Source organism: Oxyura jamaicensis, chromosome 4, assembly GCF_011077185.1.
Source record: "Oxyura jamaicensis isolate SHBP4307 breed ruddy duck chromosome 4, BPBGC_Ojam_1.0, whole genome shotgun sequence".
Classification (NCBI taxonomy): Eukaryota; Metazoa; Chordata; class Aves; order Anseriformes; family Anatidae; genus Oxyura; species Oxyura jamaicensis.
In genome coordinates, this window is record NC_048896.1 from 88670799 (window position 1) to 88694110 (window position 23312).

The 23312-nt window shown below is 42.0% G+C and overlaps 1 protein-coding gene across 4 annotated transcripts; it reads left to right on the forward strand.

The window, feature by feature from the left end:
• Positions 1 to 2797: 2797 nt before the first annotated feature.
• SLBP (stem-loop binding protein) lies at positions 2798 to 19794 on the forward strand. Of its 4 annotated transcripts, none has more exons than XM_035326203.1 (9): positions 2798 to 3131; positions 3348 to 3515; positions 5900 to 6004; positions 6542 to 6601; positions 6838 to 6969; positions 7637 to 7786; positions 8914 to 8998; positions 9728 to 9835; positions 19726 to 19794. In XM_035326203.1, exons 1-9 carry the CDS (start codon positions 3088 to 3090, stop codon positions 19777 to 19779), a joined length of 906 nt encoding a protein of 301 aa, XP_035182094.1. In that variant the 5' UTR covers positions 2798 to 3087; the 3' UTR covers positions 19780 to 19794. The 4 variants fall into 4 exon arrangements, with proteins under 4 accessions (XP_035182094.1, XP_035182095.1, XP_035182096.1 ...); XM_035326204.1 differs by lacking the exon at positions 19726 to 19794 and adding an exon at positions 10195 to 10727; XM_035326205.1 differs by having other exon boundaries at positions 2800 to 3131; positions 3384 to 3515.
• The last annotated feature ends 3518 nt before the right edge of the window (positions 19795 to 23312 follow it).

The following is a 23312-nucleotide window of genomic DNA, read 5'->3' on the forward strand; positions in this document are numbered from 1 at the left end:
TGGAAATGCCACTGTGTGTGTCTTTTTTAAACACAAAAAAAAACCCGGCTCCTTTGAGGTCAAAATGATGAAGATACCTCCTTTGTTCCCTTAAGATTTCCACTGTAGTGTGAGAGTGATTTTCTGAATGATTTTCTTTGCTGGAAAGGACAGAAAATATGCAAGGCAGCTGTAATCCCTATTCAGTGTTCCAGCAGATAGTTTTGCTTGGTAAACTGAACACAGTGCTGTGCCAACAGCACTGTGCATCTTCTAGGCTGGAACCGTTCTCTATCGGGCAGGTTGGATGAGTTCAGGTAAACATGCTGGTTTTGTTCCAGTAAACAAGTCAACTTATCTCAGAGAAGGCTGGAGGAAATCGGTTGGAATCTGCATTGAACCCCTGCTGAGCTGCAAGAGTGTCCTTGGTCTGGAAACACAACTCTGATATCTGTACTAGGGTGTGGGAAAGGAGCAGTGCTAGTGCAGCAGAAACATTGCTGTGCGAGCACTTATTTATTATACAAAGGCTGCAGAAGAGATGTGGGCAAAGGGGAAGGAACTTCCAAGATGGGTACATCACTTAAATTGTACTGCTTTTGGGTCTTTGGTGTTTTACTGAGCACAGAGCCAGCCTTACCACGCACAGATGGGCATCTTGGAGACATCCTGCAACAGGTCTTGCAGAGAATAAAAGTGCAGGACCTGTGTGCAAACTTTGAGGGGGGGCGGGGGGGGGGGGAGAAAAACATGAGGTAATGGAAAGTGAACTCAGTTTTCCTTCACGTGTTCCCTAAATACATCTTCCCTAAATACTACTGATTTCAGCCAGGAGCATTGAGTATGTAGACACTACCCAAAGGGGATTATGAAACAGCTAAAAACACTTCTAAGTGCATACATAGCAAGAGACTCTGAGGGGTGTGTGTGTGTGTATGTAAATATATAGATATAATGAGAATGCAGGTGAATTTTCTATAAGTGAGAAAATTAATTTCAGCGCATTCTCAGTGCTTTTGCTTTTTTTGTCAGTGCTTTTGCTTTTTTTCCCCATTTGTGAAATCAAGCAAAGTAGTGCAAAAACTCAAAGCAAGCCACCTACCTGCTGGGACTTCAAACTATTTAATTTCTAAAAGCTATTGCAAATTAGTGGCTCAAGACTCTTGGTCTGGCCTGGTGCAGCTCAACAAGGGCAGGCAGGCAGTGAGCACTTTGAATTTGAAGCTGTTCATTTTGCTGGGAAGTTTGTGGCAGCGTATGTATTCATCCATCTGTTGTCTGGCCCAGCTTTGCAAAAGAAAGTTTTGCCAAGTGCTTAAATGGTGTTTGGGCCTTTCTGGGAGAAATTAATAGTGTGAGTTTCTCCCACTACAGGAAGACAACAGACAATGAGCTCCATAAATCTCCACGACGAGGATATTCACCACATCAGGGCAATGCTAAGCTTTGCAGAGCTGGTAGGTGCCTCCTATTGGCCTTCAAGAGAGCATATATAATACTGCAGCGATGCCTGGCAGAACATTACTGTGCTGATCAGGGACCTTTATATCTGACCTCTTCCCTCTTACCCTTGCTCTTCTGCCCAGAGCCAGGGTTTCTCCTCAGAGTTTGTAGGCAGGTCCTGTGCTTCTTCTCTGAGATCTGTTGCAGGAAGTCTCCAAGACGCTGTTGTTCTATGATAACAGGCTGGCTCCATGCTCAGTAAAACACTAAGATCTGAAAGCAGGGCATCTAAGATGTATTTACCTTGAAAGTTAGCTGCTGTACAGTGGTAATGTTTTTTAATTTATTTAAAAGACACAATGAAGACATGGATACTGAAAATAAGCTATCCAGTGCTGCAGGTAGTAACCAAATGCCCCTAACGGAGAGGCCACCTGGGTTAGTGCGAGACTGTTGGGTTTGTGATGCAGGACACTGCATTCTTAGAATTAATGCAAAATTGTGCCAGCTTCTACAGCAAGAGAGTGCTTCTATGGCCATAAATGACAATAGTTCTTAAAAAGCTTACAATTCCTGAGAAGTAACCCCTTGACAGCAGTAAATTTACAACCAGAAGTCTAGAATGACTATTATGTTATCTTTAGATAAATATCCCATTCTTGTTTCCACCTTGCCACTTTTTGAACACTGACAGAATCTGCAGAAATCTGGCCGTTATTACATTCCAAAAATAATCTAATGACTTTTTAAATAAAACACCTCTTTGTAGAGATAAAATTTCTTTATCTCTAAAGGCCTTTACCATCGATCCTGCAATAGCTACATCCATTGTCCATCAAGAAAACGCTGTCAGGTTTCTATGCATCTTTCCCAAAGCATGTCACCAGCCTTTAGTCCATTAGACTAAATGAAGAGATATTTTATTTAAAGGTGTGCTTGTGTTTTCCTGGGGGTGTTTTCCAGACAATTTCTGGGTTATTGGTAAATGCCAGCATGTACCACATCTCACAGGTGGATGGGAACTCGTGATGCCTGTGTTTGAAGTTAGAGTAACCCTAAAAACTCCACTTATTTGGAAGCTTAGTACCCTCAGGGCATAAGCAATGCTATTCAATACCCATCTTAATTATTATTTAAGGTTATGTCTCTTTATAAGACATAAATTTACACTGTAGCTCTTGAGTATGGGCTTGAAGCGGCTGTTTAAATACCCTTATTCTCCTTCTGGATTAAAGAGCCGTCCTCATGCCTCCAGGCCTTAACCTTTAAATCCCGGCCAACCTCCCCTTTCCCTTTTTCGCCTTTTTTTGGGGGTTTTGGTGCCGAGAGGGAGGTGCCTCAGCTATGGCGCTCCCGGGGGCCGCGCTCCGCTCTCCCGCCAACACGCCCCGGGCCGGGCCCAACCATGGCGGCGGGGGGGACAGGGACAGTGCCGGGAGCGTCCTGAGGCCTCCCGTTCCTCCGTGAACCACCGAGGAGCCCTCTTGGTTCCCGGCGAGGCTCGGCGGCGGCTCGGCGGGTGTATTTCTCCCCTCCTCAGCCCTCCACACGCGGGTGTGTCCCCCCGGGGCGCCGCGGTGGAGGGGCCGGCGGGGAGGCGGGTTCGGCACGGCGGCGGCGGGAGATGCGAAGCGGGGCCGGCTGCGTTCCCTGCCGCCCCACGCCATGGCTGCCCGGCAGCGGAGCCCTCACGGCGCCGAGACCGCCAGGTAGGAGCCAGCAGGGAGCCTGGAGGTCCCTCTCGGCCATCTCCCTTCACCCGTTCCTCCTCGCTTCCCTCCGTCGCTTCCCCTCAGCGAGGCCGCCTCGCGTGGGGGGCGCCGCCGCCGCCATGTTGCGAGCCGCGGGCCCCTCGCTGAGGGGAGGCCGCTTCGTTGCGGGGAGTGAGGGCGGCGAGTGGTTTTTCATTTATTTATTTTTAATAGAGATGGAAATAATGGCTTTGTCTTGTCCGCCGGCAGCCCGCAGTCTGCCCCTCGGTGGTGCCAGGGGAGGAAGCGCGGCGCGGATGGGAAGCGGAGGAGGCAGAGCCAAGACGGCGGGGCGGCGAGGGACGAGAGCTCCGGCTGGGCTGCCGACGGCAGGCTGGGCAGGTAGGTCGTGGGCTGCTCCCCTCAGGAAACACCCCGCTGGAACACAGCACCTGCAGGGGAACTCCGAGTCACGGAGCCCAACCGCCTCAGGGCGAACCAAAAGTTAAAGCGTACTGATAACGGCATCATCCAGATGCCTGCTGAGCACCGACCGGCGTGCGGCACCAGCCACCTCTCCAGGAACATGTCCCAGGGTCTGACCGCCTACACAGCAAGGCAGGTTTTCCACACAACCGGTCTGACCCGCCCCTGGTGTGGCTCTGCGCTGTTCCAACACGCACACTAAATAGTTAGTCCAGAGGAAATTTATATAGTGCAGTGCTTTTGTAGAGTTGCTCCTTGAGAAATAAGGCTCTTTAATCTTTCAACCTCGTCAGCGTGTATAAATATCTGAGGGGAGAGTGTCAAGAGGACAGATCCATTCTCTTTTCAGTTGTGACCAGCGACAGGATGAGAGGCAACGGGCAATAACTGAAGCACAAAAATGTTCTGACTGAATGCGAGGGGGCACTTCTTCATTGTGAGGGTGGCAGAGCACTGGGACAGGCAGCCCAGAGAGGTTGTGGAGTCTCCTCTGGAGATACTCAAAAACTACATGGAGGCCATCCTGCACAATGCACTCTAGGTGATCCTGCTCAGCAGGGGGGGTTGGAGTAGATGATCTTTAGAGGTCCCTTCCAACCTCGGCCATTCTGTGATTAATTCTTATGATTCTTCATTTTTTATGCTTGCACTTTATGCTTGTTTACTGATGTTTTTCATGAAGTTCTAACAGCACAAGCAAACCTGTGTGTCTTTGTGGGAACAGGCTGTGCTTACTGTTATGGTCAAAAAAAAAAACAAGTTGGCTAATGAAGCATGCAAGTCTGCAAAGTAATCTGCACTTATTTTTCTGAAGTCTTGCTTCTGAAGATGCTACATCATCCCAAAAAGTTGTTTCTAAACAAATGTGTGGGGGTCCACTTCAGAGGTCAGTCACTGTTCATAGTGCTGCCATTTGCCTTCCTTACCATTTCCCCAGCACAGGAAATGACAATTTAGTGAACATATCTTACTTTATAGCGCTGTTTACATCTGAGCTATAAATAGCAGGGTCCCTTTTGTTCCTCTCATCAGTGGATGGGAGTTGCAGCCTACAGCCCTGTTGATTGAACCTAGACTTCTGATCCAGAATGAGGTGGGTTGTACCCTAGAATTGCACGTTTTTGTTTGCTGATGGTAAGCCCAGGAGACACTGGTCAATGGCTCAAAGGCTAATATCAAAAACAAATTACTAAATTAATTTCAAGAAGCATGCCTGAATTGTTTACTTTGGGATAGTCAGCAATGCACCTCTTTCTTCCATGGGAGAGCAGTAATCAAATGTGGCCTGCTTTTTCAGTTAGAGATGGATTTAAGTAAATGCTAGAAATCATTTTTGGATGAACAGATACTTGCAAAGGGACCTGTGCTGTTTGGCACAGAATTTTAAACTTTTCTGAGTTGATAACTGGGGTTCATCTAAAAAAGACTTCCAGTATGAATTTAACAAAAACATAGAAGTAGTGCAAGCCCATTTCTGAGCTGGGAGCCGGGAGGGATTTGGAGCTGATTTTAGTGCAGATGGGTCAAATTCCCTGACTTCAAGAGACTTCTCTGGGCAGAACCTTCATAACTTTCCAGAGAATTTCCAAATCTAATTAGAAAACTCTGGTCTGTAGGAAGGACATGGTTTTGATTTTGTACTTTAGGAAGATAAATCATCAGCAGGACAGAAAGTGGTCTGGAAAACATTTAATAATCTGAATGTAGGCAGCTCAGCTGGGAAAGGTTATAGGCTTATTGCCTTTTAATAGTCCGAATCAGCTTGTGATGTTAATGGGCTGCAATAAAGTTGTTAAATGCTGTTTGCAAGGTCAGAGCAAATCTCAGGTTACCAGCCGAAAACAGATTCTGTTTTTTTTAATGATCTGTACAATATAATTACATGTTCTAACTTTTGTCTCTTATAGCTAAGGAGTCTGCAATCATGAAAGAGTAAATATTTGATAAATAGTTTAGTGGAGTGAAAATACGCAAGTGAGTAAAAGAGTGAAGATGATAGTTCACATACCATATTCTGAAGGAAACAAACTTACTGAAGTGTAGGCTAAGTAACTTGCTACGGTGGTTAGTTTCTACAGATATCTACGTAAACTTCTTAACAAAAACAAAACAAAAACAGACAACCTCAAAGTGGAACTGTAGTTTTAAAATGCTGACATTTTCATAGAACCATAGAAGATCTTAAGAATGATTGTGATTACTGTACATGAATATATCAAATAGCTACCGAGCTGTGAATGGGGGAGATGAAAGAGGGATGAAATACAATAAAATAAATTTATAATTTTTTTCTTCCTCAGTTTTACAACACCAGAAGGTCCTGGCCCCCTTTCCCGGTGTTCAGACTGGGGAACTGCAGTGGAAGAAGATGAAATGAGAACCAACGTTAACAAAGAAATTGCAAGGTACCCGTGGGTTTTTAACGTGTGGAGAAGGGAGGGAAAATGGCAGTTTTCCTGTAGAATCTGCATTGACTTGTATTTTTAACTTAACTGCTGTAGTAAAATCAGACCAACCTTGGCCTGAGAGACAGAGGTAGCAAGTTCTGCTTTAGGCCAGCTGTGGCTTAAGTCCTGTAGCAGTGACATAGCACACTTGAGAGTCATTAAACCTCTCCCTTTTGGACAAAACCCCTCCCGTGTCTCCAGATTTAAAAATCTCCTTTGAATATCCTTTTGGTATTTATGTTTTTGCATATCATTACCATAGGAAGGTTTTTTAGACAGAAGACTTAGGAAGTGAAAGTCCTTTGGAGTGTGTGTGTGTTTGTTTGTTTGTTTTAGGGAAAACCTGAAGCAACCGTTCCATAGTGGGAAGGTACTTAGGGTGACTTATTCAAGGCTACTGCTTAACTGAGAAGTAAAATTAACTGTGAGCTGGGACAGTGCAGCCTTGTCTGTTCTCTTTGTGTGTATTCTTAATACTGACTTGAACTCTTACAGATACAGAAGAAAACTCCTGATAAATGAGTTTTCAAGAGAAAGGAGGTCCTCTTCTGGAAGGTAGGTTTCTAACTTAGCTGACAAACAGTAAGTTTGAACTTTCCAATGTACTGTGTTGCCTCTGAAAACTGTAAAAGTAGTTCATCCGAGCTCTCCCCTGATACTGCAATTCAGTAGCATTCTCAGCATCCATGTGAATTTTTTTAAGGTTTCTTTTTAATTTTTCGGCAGGCAAATTTGTTCTAGGTGTATCACTTGTTTTCTGGTACCCCTATTTTATATTACTCTTTTCTTAGTTCTGATTCAAAGGAGTCCACTGCAACAGTAGAACTTGAGACAGATGAAGTGGTTTTAATGAGAAGACAAAAACAGATAAACTATGGAAAAAATACAATTGCGTACGATAGATACATCAAAGAAGTTCCTAGGTAAGTTGCTTGAGTTTCTGGAAAACTAAACATTCAAATAGAGGTCACGCCTGTTCTTTGTAAGCATGTGAACATACTAAACTTGATATCTGAGGTATCTACAAATGAAACTAAGACTTTTTTTTACCAGATAAGTGAAATGAACAAATTAAATGTGTCTTGGATTTTTTTTTACAACTACTCTGTACATGAGGAAATGTACATGTACAATTCATTTTGAACTTTTTCACGCTGCAGAAATGAAAGTGTAAGTGCTTTTGCTGTGCTTTTTAGTTAGAGGAAATGAAACTGCTTTTTTTGCAGCCGGTTTTCTCATTAGCAAACTGACAGACAAAATGAATTATGGTTGCTCTTAAGTTTGGAAAATATGGTATATGCAGAAACTGCACAATTAAGTTTTCAGATCTAACATTGACTTTTTTTTTCCTCACTTGACCCAAAAATGGAAGAACTAAAATGTTCATGTGTAGATGCCAGCCTTTCACTTGAGTACTGGAATTGTGCAGTAGTCTTTGTTGTTGTTGTTGTTTTTTCCCCCAAAAAAATAACTTAGAATTTGCTGGGTTGTAATGAGCATGGGTTGCGTAGCAGGCAATCTGTCAGGCAAACTTTTACAGCTGATATCTCTGTGTGAAAATCATTAATATTTTTTTCATGTCTAATATAGATGCCATCGTATACCAGGAGTTCATCCCAGAACTCCAAATAAATTTAAGAAGTACAGCCGTAGGTCATGGGACCAGCAAATAAAACTGTGGAAAGTTGCACTGCATTCCTGGGATCCACCTACTGAAGAAGGGTGTGATCTACAAGAAATGTATGTATAGAATCTTAAAGATAAATGCATATATTAAAAACCTGCAACACCTTATGTTCAAAAAAACAAAGCAGTGTAGCCATTTGTGAGACAAGTCAATGATTACTGAATGTTTTCATTAGTTACTTGTCCACAGTTAGTGTTCTTGAGAGCTACTCAGCTCCTCAGAGCATGTAATAGCCTTCTGGACCTAATTGGTGAGACTGGGCTTATAAGGGCATATCTATATATCCCCTATTTCTTTTAATGTATTTCCACTGGATGAGATCAGAGTTCATGCTACAGTGCTTTATAGAGGGAAATACCACACCAGCGAGGCAGAATGGTTCTTTCAGGGCAGTGTAGATTGATTAATCTGTGGTAGAAGCAGTGCTGGAGAGTTCTGACAGATCTCATGAATACTGAGCTCAGAACAGAATGATGCAAATAGTCGTTTTTCTCTACAGAAAGCAATAAAGCTGGTCAGGGAATATCCAAAAGAAAACTGTGGTATTACAGAATGAAGGGATGCAGATGTAACTAATTCCTCAGGAAACAGATTTGTGGTGACAGGCTACTTTATCACATCCTTTGGCATCCCCCCCACAAACAATGGTGACGATTTTTAAATCAGTATGGAGCAGTGGGATCTAAAAAGCAAGGGCTTACTTTAGCTTTCTTTTACTTGTAATCAACACAAAGGGAGTTAAGTGGTATTTCATCGTGAAGCTTACCTGTTGGTGTTGAAATGCTATTCTGTCTTCAGATACTAGTGCCTAGTTCTATGTATTGTGGCTGTTAAATCTTGGGTGGAAAACAAATAAATGAAAACCTTGTCCAGGGAAATAAAAATTATTTGCTCTTTCCGTAACAGTTGTCCTCTATATTGAGGCATTGCTTAGCGTTGGGTGGTTTTAGTTGCAGTACTCAATCTCAAGGCTTTAATGGAGTCTTCAGCCATTTTGGCTGTGTAAGTTAACCTGCTGTTTTGTTTTGTCTCAGCACTTTTGTCACCTCTGTATTACCTCTGTAGGTCTCGTTGCTCTTGTTCTGACATAGCTTCCCGGTCTGCGCCCATGAACTACAATAAACCTCCTATTAAAAAATGTAATTGGTTCTAAGGTGTATGCTTTTTAATTATTTTACAGTAGTCCTGTTGACCTTGGTGAGATGGAGACAGAATCCGTAGGAAGCCATTCTACAGAATCTCAAACGAGCTGTCAAGATAATGATGTAAGAATGCCTGTCATTTGCATAAATATTTGTTTAGTAATTGGTCTGTTAATTAGAATTGTAACCAGAGTAGGCTGAATACACGAGAGGCTCCACAGTCAGCTGTGTTTAGGGGCTGAGCAATTATTAAATTCAGACACTTTCACAGCTGTAATCAATGTCTGTCTCTAGTCTGAATTTAGAGAATTAGAACTTAACTATCATCTGAGATGGCCACTTACCCAATTTTTCGTAGCTTGCAGAAGAGAATACACCTGTTCAACACATCTCACTGGTGAACTGTGATGTAGAGAGGAAATGCTACTTCACAATACCTGATTTTAAAACAGGAATCAATTGGTACAGTTTTCTGGGCATGATTAGATGTTTTGAAGACTCTTACTATACCTAGAAAACACGTAGAACAGCTGAGCAGTGCCCTTTTCTAAAGATTTAGTAATGTTTTTCTTGCCATTTTCTTAATGCATCTCATGACAAATATTGATTCTGTATAACGTTTCGGTGTATGCATACACTGATCCTTAAGATGTACATAAGAAATCTTAGAAAGTGGTTGAATGTCCTTCACTTAAATCTCTTCAGACTAGTCTAAGGTTTTAATGTAGCCTTTAAAAAGTGTTTGTAAGCATCTGTTATAGAGTGCTCTAAATGAATTTCAGAAGTTACATGAATTATTGCATAAGCAAACCTGTATTTGACTGCTTATTTTTAATGTGTTTTGTATTCTAGGATACCTGTTCTGGCACTCCCACCAAAGTTAGACACATTGACTATCAAGCAGAAGGTGAATTTGACTTGGAAGCGTGTTTGAGTGAGCCACTTAAAGATTTCAGTACTGTGAGCTAAGTAGTCTTCTGCAAATTGTTTTAGGGGAAGTTTCTTTTAAATTTGAGAGGTTAGCTTGATTCATAAACTGGGTGTTTTCTGCCTTTTAATAGTAAGAAAGTTTAAGCAAAGTTGAAGACTGTTCTCCAAGTCGTGGTTGGTCTACATATCCTCTGGACCAAATTTATGTAAAAATAGAATTAATTTTTGTGACTTCTTTTTAATTTTTAATTTATGTATGTCAGATTTTTTTTACAAAACCTTTCAATACAAAAAATAGCTGAAGGCAGTGCTGTTCTCAAGTGATTATAAACAGTTCAGCAAGATCTTACCATTTTATTTTTTTTCCCCCACTGTGTCCCTAATTTCAGTTGTCCACCTGCAGATCAAGAGCAAAATAGGGAAATGTTTTTCAGCATCTGTATGTCATTTTACTTTTCCATCTCTCTACAAAGATCCGTCTGGAAGTAATGCAGGCGGTAGCTGAAGCATACTGCTCGTTAGTACTAGTATACTTGTCTGTTGCAGTCACTAAAGTTTAAACTGCCTTACCTTTTAAAAACAACAAAAAGATTCTTTTTATTTGCAAAAATGTTTCTGAAACAATTGGAGAAGAATTACTCAAGAAATTAGTCAATATTGTAAAGACGAGGTAGCAGTAATATTGTCTTACGAAGCAGTAGCCTGAATTTGAAATCTGTAAATATTAATGAGTTGTTTGTTAATACAGTCAAGAAAACAAAATGTTTAGGGAAAATAATTGATGCTTTTTAATTTGCTGATTCTAAATGTAAAACTTGTAAATGATAACACTGTACAGACTTTCTGCTGAAAGCAGTTAATGTTTCTATTGCTTTTGTATGGGATGTTGCTGGAAAATAAATGGATGTGCGTTTATTTATGACTCTTCAACTTCATTTTCTACTACTGGCGTTCTGTAGATAACAAAATGCAGAGAAAATACTGAAAGCCATGTATCTGAGACTGATGTTAATAATAAGCTAGGGTATAATATGGGTTTTAGCAATGTCCTCTGACTTTGAGGAAGACCTAGAATCTAGTTGTGTGAGGCCACCGTGGTGAATTTAAGACTGGCTTGTAATAGGTTTTTGCAGTCTCCTTCAAAGCAGTTTAGATTAGTAGGTGTCCATGAGCTGGTTACAAGGCTGTGTTCTCTAAAACTTCTGCTGGAAAAGCTAGGTGGACACTTGAAGCTCTGTTAACAGGACCTCATCTGATTTGATCTCTAACCTGGAGTTTCTGGGTGTTGGTGTTAGAACATTGTCAGGCTCAAAGGAGACACAAATGTCTCAAATCTCAAGTGAGTATCCTAGCTATAAGGACTATAACTAGTTATCAGATTTGTCAGTCACCCTTAAAATCCTGGAGCATTTGTCTTGAGCTGATGGGGAAACATCCAAGAGGAAGCTGTGATGTGGAAGTAAGGTGGTCTTAAGGTCAAGCCAAGATCTCCCATGCCTCTCTGGAGGCATTTGATGCCTTTACCTAAGGCTTCTTCATGCTAGCTAAATGGCCTTTAAACAAGACTTCCTGGGCAGCACAGTAACTCTTCTGAGCATCAAGGTTTTTAACTTGGGTGGTAGGGCTGACAGGCAATTGCACATGAAGCTCCTTGGGAACACCATTTCAAATCATGACTACCTACTATTAGCTATTCTGCTTTGTTTTGTTTTTTAAATGGTTAGTGCATCTAATTTGCATCAACCACTTAATGTAGTTCTGCCACTGTGCCACGTACTCTTGCCAACTGGTGGTAGTAAATATTTTCATAATTTTTGTGTGTGTGTATGTTTTACTTTTGAATGTTTTGAAGGTTCATAATGAGTAACATGAAGCCTAGAACAAAACTACTCATAATGTAAATAAGCAACCAATAGTATACACTTCAGCATCGGTCAAGGATAAAGTATTAATGCTAAATGAGGTGGTATCTTTACCGAATGTAAACTAGTACAGCAGGGTTTCTGTAGAGAACTACATATTGCAGAGCTGCAAATTAATACTTCATTTCATCTTGATTCTGTATTCATAATCCTGAAGTGCTTGATTCTGCATAACCATAGGGGTGGTAGTTGACACTGAGTTGTTGTCTCAATTTGCATGTTTTGAGGAGCCACCAGGTGCTTGTGCTGCTTATACACTTGTAGTGAGTAGAAATAGTCAAGCTGTCTACTTTCGTGTTTTACTGGACTATGCAGGGAATTAGGTGATGAGTGATTTGGTTTCTCCACATTATTTATAGTACCAAGCTCTATCTAAACTTCCCATAAATAACGTGGCAAAACTTGTCAAGGTGTTACGGTTTAACCTCGCCCAGCCTGGGCCAGCTGCCCTGGCTCTGTCCCCTCAACAGCCCCTGATGTGCCCTGGTAGGTTGGCACGAGAAGTTGAAAAGACTCCAACTCAGTGTCAGTAAGTACTGTTCGGCAAGAGCTAAAACATCGGGGTGTTATCAGCATTATTCTCATCTTAAATCCAAATCAGGGCATCATACCAGCTACTAGGAAGAAAATTAACTATCCCAGATGAAATGAGGACACAAAGTTATACCCAGGCTGTTCAGGTTGTTTTGAATAAAATTAACTCCAGAGATGCCAGCAGATACATGCAGTCTGGTCTCCTGGGTAACACGGGTCACACGATATCACCCGAATCCTGTAGTGAGTAATTTTAAGGCTTATGTGGAGAACCAGGATGAGGCAGTACTGGAGTCAAGAGAAGCCATTTGACTTTTTAAGGGGGGATAATAGATTTAACACCCGCTTAACACCCAAGGCAGCCAAGCATCACTCAGCTGCTCACTCACTCCCCCCAGTGGCATGAGGGAGAGAATCAGAAAGATAAAACTCGTGGGTTGAGTTTTTACAGCTTTTTTAAAAGGCTGTTTAATAAGTAAAGCAAAAGATGCATGCTGAAAGTTTCAGGCCTGGGGGAAAAAGGTAAACTTCACAATGAACCATAGTACCTATGCAGAATAGGAAGATGTTAGGCAAACAGTGGAGACTGCTTTTCTGTTACAACAAAACGTTTAACAAATATTTCTCCTTTAGCAAGCATCTTGGGACGCTTAAAGGAAAAGGATAGAAGGGAAAACTGTGTTTTTTTTTTGTTGGTTGTTTGTCTTTTTGTTTGTTTGTTTGTTTTGCACTGAGTGCAAAATTGAATGAATCATAGAATGATGTAGATTGCAGGGGACTTTAAAGATCATCCAGTGGGGCACCTCCCACCAGCCCAGGCTGCCCAAAGCCCCATCCAGCGTGGCCTCGAGCACTTCCAGGGATGGGGCATCCACAGCTTCTCTGGGCAGCCTGTGCTAGTGCCTCATCACCCTCTGAGTGAAGAGTTCCTTTATTATATCTAATCTAAATCTCCACTTTTTTAGTTTAAAGCCATTCCCTCTTGTCCTGTCACTGCACCCTCTCCAGCTTTCTTGTAGCCCCCTTTAGGTACTGGAAGGCCACTGTAAGGTCTCCCCGGAGCCTTCTCTTCTCCAGGCTGAACAACCCCAGCTCCCTCAGCCTGTCTCTATCCGCTCCAACAGGTCCATGTCCTTGTGCTGGGGGCCCCAGAGCTGAACGCAGGGCTCCAGGTGGGGTCTGAGGAGAGCAGAGGACAGGGGGACAATCCCCTCCCTTGCCCTGCTGCCACACTGCTGTTGATGCAGCCCAGGACATGGTTGGCTTTCTGGGCCGCAAGCGCACATTGCTGCCTCGTGTTGAGCTTCTCATCAACCAACACCCCCAGGTCCTTCTCCTCAGGGCTGCTCTTAATGAAGTCCTCTCGTGGTTAAATGTGGGATAACATCATTTGTATAGGCTAATGTCTAGTTAATTAAATAATATTGCAGAAGAATAAAATCAATTTTTTTTTCAATTGCGCATGATTGCATACGATGGAGTTTGCTTCAGATGGAGAACTGGTGAGTCAAACAGCAGAGCTAATAGGTTAAAGCCCTTTCAAAATGCGCAGGTTGTTACGTAGGCAGCAGAACCTGTCAGCCTTGCTTTTTATAGGTTTGAGCCTTCTGTTTTATGTTTCTCTTACTCCCTTCATAGCAAGAGCCTTGTGTCCTCTTTCAGCATCCTTCATACCATGCCTAGCTAGCTGACAGTAGTCTTGGCTCTGGCTAATTCAAAGCTCCATCTTTTTTGACTGGATATTTGGTAACGTGCTGAGCACGTAGGAGCTAAGCTGTGCCAACTCTTCCTTCACTTGTGCATTAACTGGGCCTTCCTTCATTACTTAGCTGGTGTCACATAAAGCTTACAGGAAGGTATGTACCCTTTTGTTAAATACAGAGGAAAATGGAAAGCTAGTTTAAAAATTAGAAAGGGTGGGACAGATGTTCTGAAAAAGACTTGACAATGCAATGATTTAAGCCTCTTTAAGGAAGCCAAGCTAAAACCAGCTTTGTTCCATGAATCCATTTTTAAGTCAAAAATACCCATTCAAACAACATTTTGTTCATGCGTGTATTTACTGAAGTTATTTTCGGGATTATCTGCTTTGTTGTGTTGCTAATGCACAGAAGATCCCCGGTACAAAGGCAAGGTTTTTGTAATTACATTTCAATGTGGATCCGTGGGGAAGTCTACTGGGGGCTTTTTTTTAATCAAAACTGGATTGGTAAAAGAGCTCTTTTGAAAGAAAGTTGAACTTAGTGGAAGTTCTCATTCTCTGGTTTTCTTCTACATGGTTTCTCAAAAACGTGAGAAGATTGGTTAACAACTATTTGGGAGTTCCTTCCTGAGAGCTTCATGACAAATAGGGAGAATTTTGGCAAAATACTGCATGACTGGCAAAGAGATTGAACTTACTTTGGGAAGGGTCAAAATCCATTTTAGTTTCAAAGAACCCAATGTTAGGAAGTAGTATATGTAAGAAATCAGGAGAGAAGGCAGTATTGCAGGGCAGAATTTATTCAATACATTTGCTATTTAATTTTGCAGCATCCACTACCTAAATACAAGACGTGCAAGGAATCAAGGTCCAGCATCTGTCACTTCTGCCCCACGCTGTATTTTTGGATTCCCAATGCTAGTTTATTCTCGGAGCTTGCCACTAACCTCCCTTGGATTGTGTTGAAACATAATAGGAAATGAATTTATCCCCAAAGTGCTGATTCATGCACTTGAGAAAGAAGCTAGTTTGAGGTGGAACCTTGGAGCTTCCTTCATGGGTTAAACTGGGGTTCAGCTGTCTGCGCTGGGAGCTTGCTTTCTATTCAAGTTCCCATTGAGAGAGTTCCTGGGAGGTACTGAAAAGGCTCTAATTATTAGTAAAAACAATGTTCCCTTTTGTGTCCCGTTAGAAAGGGGCTATTCCATTTCTTCTGAAAAATGCTTTGTTTTCAGAAATATGAGCGCAATATAGAGATGAAGATTTGTGTCTGTTCTTTCAAACAGCTTTCATGTGCTGGAATCAAAGTAACTTTGCAATACTGCAGAGGGCAGTAAAAGTGCATGTTTAATTACATGCACACAAAAGAAATCTCCGAGTTGCTTTACATTTGTTGTAAATGCTAGGAATCTAATTATACTCACTGATTCTGACCCTAGGAGCAACCCATAGTTCCAATAAAATCCCTTCAAGTCTGTCATCTTTCACTGTTCTTTCCATTTCCAGTTTCACTTGATCTTAAGCCCATTATTACAGGGAATGGAGGATAATAGAAACTTAACAGCAGACAGAGAGAAAAAAAATGGACCTGGGGGGGGAGTCCTCCTGACAGCACTAGCCTGCTTGCATTTAAAATCCCTAGTGCTATACAGTGGAAGTAGCTAAAAATGCTTATTTAATTTGCTTTATAAAGACATTTTTTTCATATGCAAAGAATAAAGGAAACTTTTTTTCCCCCCCGAGGGTTTTAAATTTCCCAAAGAAGACTCCTTTTAGGATTTTGTCCATGGCTAATTGTTTTCAGAACCTTTCTGAGCATTGAATTCATTTTCTTTGACATAATCATTTAGACTGTGTTAGTCTCATATCTACCAGATCATTAGTGCTCTAAAAGCATTGCTGTATGAATTAAAAATTATACGCTGTAGTTGCAGAGTTGGGTGTAAAATCAAAGCAGGAAATTAGCAGCAACTGAAAGGAATACGTTGGTACGGTTACCACGTACAATGCTTAGAGGAAAGAATGCTAGAAAATGTAGGTAAAAAAGTGTCAGTACAATCTAGAGGCTGCTCATAGCCTGAATCATTGAGTATTGTATGCAAGGTGGTGGCAAAGCCAGCACTGGTAAATGTATAAGGAATAAAATGTTGTTCTGGTGGTCCTCTGTCCTTGAGCAGAGGCAGTGTTCCTTATCTGCAATGAAGAAGAAGGAGGAAGAACTTCGAGCTGGCCAGGCTGCTCTGGAAGCAAATTCATGCTTCAGCATGCAACTAGAATTTCTGCAACAATATGCTCCATAGAAAAGACCAGCAAGAAAATATATACTGCTGATTAACAGGCAATGCCCTGGCAACAGTTAATGCATTTGATACCAACTCTATTAAACTGTCAATTTACCAGAGAATTTATTAATTTTCTTTCTCTGGCGTTTGACCATAAAACTCCTTCCCTTCTTTTTCTCTTTTAAGAGAGTACCATTAGGGCAAACTAACAAACCTTATGCTAGACCAAGGATGGCACGAAGTGTAAAGTATGGATGCAAGGCTTTACCTGACTTTTAATCTGTTTTTGTGGCATTCTTTAGAATATGACTTGCTCAGATTTTCAACCCAATGGTAAATATACGTAGTATTGGGATGAATTTATACATATATATGTATATAATAAATATGTATGTGCACATATATATATTTATATATATGTATATATATGCACAGCTACTGAAATGTTAACCTAAGTCCTTCCAATATTAATGGATTATTTTTCTGAATAATAATTGTGCCATAGATTAAGCAAGGCCTGTGGCACTTTTTATTATTGGGAACTAGAGATAGAATGGCTGAACGGAATTACAGGTTTTGCAAATCTTAATCTGGGGTGGTAAAATAGCTTTATTCAAATAAGTGGTGAGCACTGCAGCTAGATCTTTAGAAAGTGTCTAGAACTGGGCAGTTCTTGTGAAAAATGTCTGTATGTTGAACTTCTGTTTTTGTTTGTTTGTTTGTTTTGTTTTGTTTTTGAAAAAGGAAAAGCAAAGATGTCACCCTGGAAAATTTGGATTCTGATCCTTGTTTCACCACAGCTGCCTGATGTGGAGGAGGCAGAGGAAGGACTGTTGCATCCCTGCAGACTCATAATCACCCCTGCAGATTATTCTTCAGCTAGGGCCCCAGCTCTCCTCCTGATTATAAAATACACCCAAAGAACCTTTCTGTACCAATATCAGCAAAGATATTCCTCCCAAAAACTTCCAAACAAGTCTAATGTGAACTTTTAAGTGTAGATACAGGTAGAAAGGCATGCTGTTTCTCCCAGCACCAGTCTGTGACACTAAAACTGTAAGTAGAATTTAAGCCCTTTGCTGGAATTCAACATAAAGATTCTTTCACATTAATACAGAACTTTAAAATCTGTTTTCCAAAGAGATAATTCAACTCCGTGGGCATTTCTTAGAAAAAAGAGACCTGAAAATGTGACTTCTTCCATCGAACAATGCAGTTTTCGTGCTTTTGTAGCCTCTCTCGGTTTGGTTTTGATGAAAAAACGTACGGAAAAGCAAATGAATTTGGTAAAGATGTGTTTTACAAATTAAGATGGGTATTGTTGGGTAAAAAAACACATTATTGCTGGTAGAGTGAGTGTGTCAGACTCTTAACACCAAAATAGTCCCACTGAATTTGGACTGTTGTAAATCAACTAATAGCAAGTTAAAGCTGAGAGCAGTGTTTTGCTTTCAGGCTCTTCTTGCTGAGACTTCTGCTTTGCACAGGGATGCAGATGAAAAATGGATGATCCCTTTAAGCGCTTGATAGGTTAAGTCAGGAAATTCATATCTCGCACACCAGGCAAAAATATGCCAGCAACTGCTGGGAAAATGACAACTGCAGTGTCTGATCGCTTGTCAAATCAATGAGGCTTTTCTCTCCTTTTGGTGAGAATTTATTTGCAGGGGTTGGTGAGCTGAGAAAATAAGATTCCTGACCTAATGGTCACCCCCATTGGTATCTCATTGTGGAAAATACTCTCTGCTGCAGTCCATTCAAGTGATTGGCAATGACAGCTTGGATGGATATTGTCAGTTGACAGGGCTTTGCACTCTTTCTGTTTTAAAAATGATGCGAAAGATCCCTTCCCCAGCGTGCAGTGCCACAAGTCGAGTTTATGAATGAATGGATGAATGCATGCTTCTCCCCTGTCATCTGCGACAAAACAAAATCTTCCGATCCCATCCCCGAAATGATATGCTAAGTAAATTCACACACTTGCGTTTAACACTCAAGTGGTGCCTGAAGGCAAGCTGAGCAAGTCCTCCCAAACACCACGGCTGTATTTTTCTGTAGTCATTAGGAATTTCATGGAAAATGTAAAACTGCCCAGTTGATATGGAAAATCTCCATGAAAAATGTGAAATTCCAGCGTTTCCAGCAAGGTTTTGCTGACAGCTCATGCATGGCGAATAGCCTGAAAGACATGCATGCAATTAAGGGATCCATATAGCCGGGCTGCAGAGAACAAGGCAGGCGGTGGGGGATGTGGCCTTTGCTAGGGCCAGCTGGTGTCTGCTCCTGGGCTCTCCGAGGGCACCAGACCATTGAGAGAAGTGGGGCGAAAGGGGGGGAAAAAAAAAAAAAAAAAAAAAAAAAAAGAAAACACAAGCTTCAGAGAAAATGAACCAAGTCTATCGGAGAAAATCCCGAAGCTCCTAGGTAACACTTTCCCTCCCCACGCCTCCCCCTTTCTGGAGGCTGTCAGATGCAGCTCGGAGCCTGACAGAAGTGGCTGGGTTTTGCAGACCCGATGGTAATGATGCAAATATCAGCGACACAGAGATACTGGGGAACTTAGCCAGGGAGCCAGGTGCTAGGTTATGAAGATGAGAATGGTTTGGAAGGGAGGGTATTTAAATATTCCTCTGTAATCGTGTCAGGCGTATAATACCAACCCTTGCTGGAGATGCTAGGGGTTGAAGAGAGGCTTTTGCTCTGCATGTGGGTTTCTTCGCAACATTTCTGAACGGTTTAGCCCTTTGTTGAACATGTTATTGAATATGGAGGCTAAAACCAAAAAGAGAACGGCAAAACTTCTCCTGCCCTGCTCCCTCTCCCTGTTTCTATTGCCATGCAGCAGCATAATGCTGCAGGTAGCAGGTTTCTTGTTGTGCCACGTGCTCCTTTATCTGTGAACCTGCAGCCTGCTGACACCAGCCCGGCCCCGTAGCACTCTTGTGTTTGTGCCCTTACTGATTTACCCAGTATTAACAGGAGCAGGTTGAGTAGTTCGAGCTCGGGACTGCAGGTTTGCAGAACAAGAACAAAGTGCTGAAGGAAAGGGAACTGCCTTACAGTGTGTTTATTCTGAAAACAGCCCCTAAAGTTGTGTGCTGCCATCATTCGTCCTGAGACGGGGCAGGCAGGGAGGTGTGGTGCGGGCATGCTGAGGCTACCAGGGGTCTGCTCTCTTGGACAAGTTGTTCAGCACAGTACAACAAACACCTGGATCTGAAGTGATGTGGCTGTGGGAGCCAGCTCCACAACCCCCGTTTCTGGACCCCAGTGCTGCTGGATTGCCCTTAGCTGTTGTGCCTGCTCTGTGCTCCCTGCACTGTGGAGGCTTGGATTCAGTGGTGCACCCATCAGGGAATGCACAGGCACCTAAAAGAATTGGGAAAGGACAATACCCTGACTTATCTTCCTCATTTGGGGGCTTTTGTGCAGTTTTATCCCAAAGCAGATAGGGCTCATTCTTAACTTTTTTGCTTGCAGTGTTTAGGAAATACCTTCTGTGTGCAATGTTTGGGAGAGAAGGTGGGAAGATGAGGGTACAAGAAAGGGTGAAAATGCAGCATCGGTTGGTGTTGTGTACGAACGTAGAGCAGAGGTCCACTATGCAGAGGAGAGAGAGGACTTCAGGGGAGGCTGGCTGTGGAAACACGAGTCCTGCGCTGCTTCTGAAGCATATTTAATAAAGGTCAGTAAAACCACGCAGCATCTGAAATTTTACAGCAAAACAGGCTCAGATAGTTGCCCTCTCACAGCTGCACCATCAAAGGAGGTACATTTAAACGTTTTGTTTGGACCCTTCCCCCTTTCCCCTCCCTCCCCAAATCCGCAAGCACTCACTCCCACGCACAGGGAATATATAAACCCTTCGGCAAGAGCATAAGGGTCCTGTCGCGTGAGCCTTGCCATTGCAAAGAAAGAAGGTAAGAAGCTTTCGCTGTACTCCAGGTCACTTTCATCTCGATCCGAACAAAACTGTTTACTCATTGACTTAACCAACTTTTTCCAGAAAGGCTTGGGCATCCCGTGAGGCGGCGGTGCTTTGTTTGCAGAGCTCTGTTTGCTTTACAACAGCACAGAGAAAATGGAAGCAAAGGGGACCCCTTGTAAGACCCTGTTGGCTAAGACTGCAGTTCAGCATTTACCCCCATTCTCATTTTTTCAGTCGTTTACTTCCACCCCTTCTGTATTTTAGCTCCGCTGCTGTTTGTGTTCTTTTGAAGAGGGGATCTTGTGTGACCTGAGCATGACAACCAGCGACGTGAGAGTGCAGGGTCCAGAGGAGGAGAGCACTTTGTAACACCAGGACAGAAATTACAAGGCATACCAGGTATTGCTAGTAAAAACATAATTGTACACGATACGTGACAGTTATTTAAGGACAAGATGCTGGCTGCTGGAGAGGTCCTTGGGGAAGAAAGAAAATCCAGACTTACAGCCCCTTCTCCTTTGACAGCAGTTTCTCAATTAATGCATTTGCCTTATGTTGTGGCTGGTTTGCAAGTGATATAACGTGGCATGTTTGCTAGGTTAGTATATTGCCTGGCGGGGTGTAGCATGCCTTTGTTAGTGTCACGTTCCTCACATTTTGGGAGGTGATCTTATTTATTTATTTATTTTCATTTTTTTATCACTGTGGGTATGTAAGGCTGTGGTTCACTGTAGAATTGGCTGAAATTCTAGATATTGTCCAGGACTTGAGCGTACCCACATATAAAAGCCTTTACTTAGAGCAAGGCGGTGGTTTATATGAGTCAGCTGGGCCATTATCAGGGTTTGGCTGGGGATTAGTGCTTTTATCAGCTGAATGTTTCATATTGATAAACAACTCGGTGCTGGTCTGTAGTGTTCTCATTTTGCCTGTGGAAGACAAGCAGGCTTCAACAGGCAAACTTCATTATTCCTAAAGAAAAATACATCTCTGTAGTTCAATAATACTAATATTGCTTAAATATGTGGGGAAAAGGCAGAATTTTACCAACCAGGGCCAACTAGTGAGAACAGACATGCTTTCCTTCATCGTTTACACATGCCTGACTGGAATAGCTCCACACAAGGCTAGTCTGGAGTAAAGGTTCTTTCATTCTGTAGACAAAAATAATTGTTCTCAGATAAAGTCTCTTATATCCTGGGACAGAGCCTAGATTCTTCTACAAAAAAGGCGGTTTTGCTGTTGCTCCAATAGCAACGGCCCCAAATAGATCCGTCGAGAACCAGTTGCACCAGCCAAGCCCTCTTGCCTTGATTAGTGGGCAGAATGTGGGTGAAACGATAAGGAGTGCATGGCAAACTGAAAATGAAAATGATGCTTTGTTCTCTAATTCAGATTCTGTAATTCACTTTGCTTTCTGCATATGCGCTCTCATCTTTTCAGGGGAAAAATATTCTCCTTCCCTTAAAATGCTGGTGGTCACTCGACCATGGTGAATGTACTTGAATCTTGAGATTTATGATCCCAATCCTGTTATCTGCAGTGTCAGGATGATTATCCCAGCAGCCCTACGGGATCAACCTAAAAATTGTTGGGTAAGAAAATTATTTGTCAGGAATTACGGCAAGAAGATGATTTGTTCTGAATGTGAAACAGACGTAGTTATTTGCAGCTGCTCTGGCTGTCCCCCCCTCTTTCCCATGCTGTCCAAACAAGATGAGATACAGGTTCTTGCTTCTTCTGTCAGCATTTGTAGCCTGTTTATATTCTCACTTGTTTTCTTTATTTCACATCTGTGAATGTGCAATATCTGCACCACATGTTAAATATGATTTAAATCTATTTTATCTTCTGTGTCCAATGGTTTGCTCTCTTGTATTCGGGTGGCTGTATTTAAAGGAGGAAACATAAAATACTGAGAGGTCTGTTGTGTGTAGAAATCTGAAGAAAAAGCAAAGAAGAAAATCACCTTCAAAAGCTTACTACGGCCTAAGTTCTAATCTCTTTAACAAAACAAAAGACAAGCCCATTAACAGCGATGCTACCAGTTTCAGTATAATTTCTTAAACCTCCTGTCAACTTTCTGCAACACTTCAAAGCAAATAGAAACTGGCCCTCAGTGCAGTGAAGTATGAAAATTGTGAAGTTTCTCTGCCAATAGAAGGATGACTTTTATATTTAAAAAATAATTTAATTAAAAATTTCTTCTCTAAGCACCTTCAACTCTGTCTAGACATCATACGTAGAAAACAATTTCAGCACTTTCAACACAAATTTCAAGAGGTAGCTAGTTCAGTGGACTTTGGTGGCTGAAAGATACTCATATATAAATGTTTTATAGATAAATTGTTTGATATAAGGTCTGTTGTAGTAAATGTATTTCTCTCACTGACTTTAGATGGCTGCTAGATTTGGTGTTTGGGAAGGCCACAGGGCATAACCTGTGACTGATATGTTTCTCAGGTTGTATTATATCAGGTTTTCTGTCTCATCTGATGTCACATTTCTCATCTATAGCCAGGTGTTAATTGGGCTGGGCTTCTGTTGTGGAGTTGCTAAACATGGTTTTGGAACACAGAGCCTCCACCAGGCTCCCAGCTGGTCCATCTGGCTGGCCAGATGTGAATTCTTGCATCTACAACTGTATTTTGATTGTCCATAGCATCTTCCATGAACATGGGCATGATTAAGGTGTCTGTGAGGCATCTCGCAGCAATTATCAAAAAACTTTCAGAAAGCTCTGAGGTCTATAGGAACTCATTCCCTCATCCTTTGCAGCTGTATTGGCAAAGAAATGTCATCTTCTGTTCACATTGCAGGACCACTTAGGGCTGCGTTGTGCTGAAGGTTACAGCAACCTGACAATTGTTGACATAGGGCACAACCCAACAGAATTTAAAATCTGTTAGCTGTTCATGCATTCTTGCACTTTATTGAAACTTGTATCTGTCTCTAATTTATAACCGTATCTGTTCTGTGGAGTGGCAGGGAAAAAGTGAGCCAAATTCAACAGCTGAAACAAGTTCTAGTTAATGCCAGGCATCACGTAAGACTGGAAGAGACCTCAAGACGTTGCCCTTACCCAAAGTAGGATCAGCTTCACCCATCACGTTCCTGCACACATTGCCAGGCCTCTTTC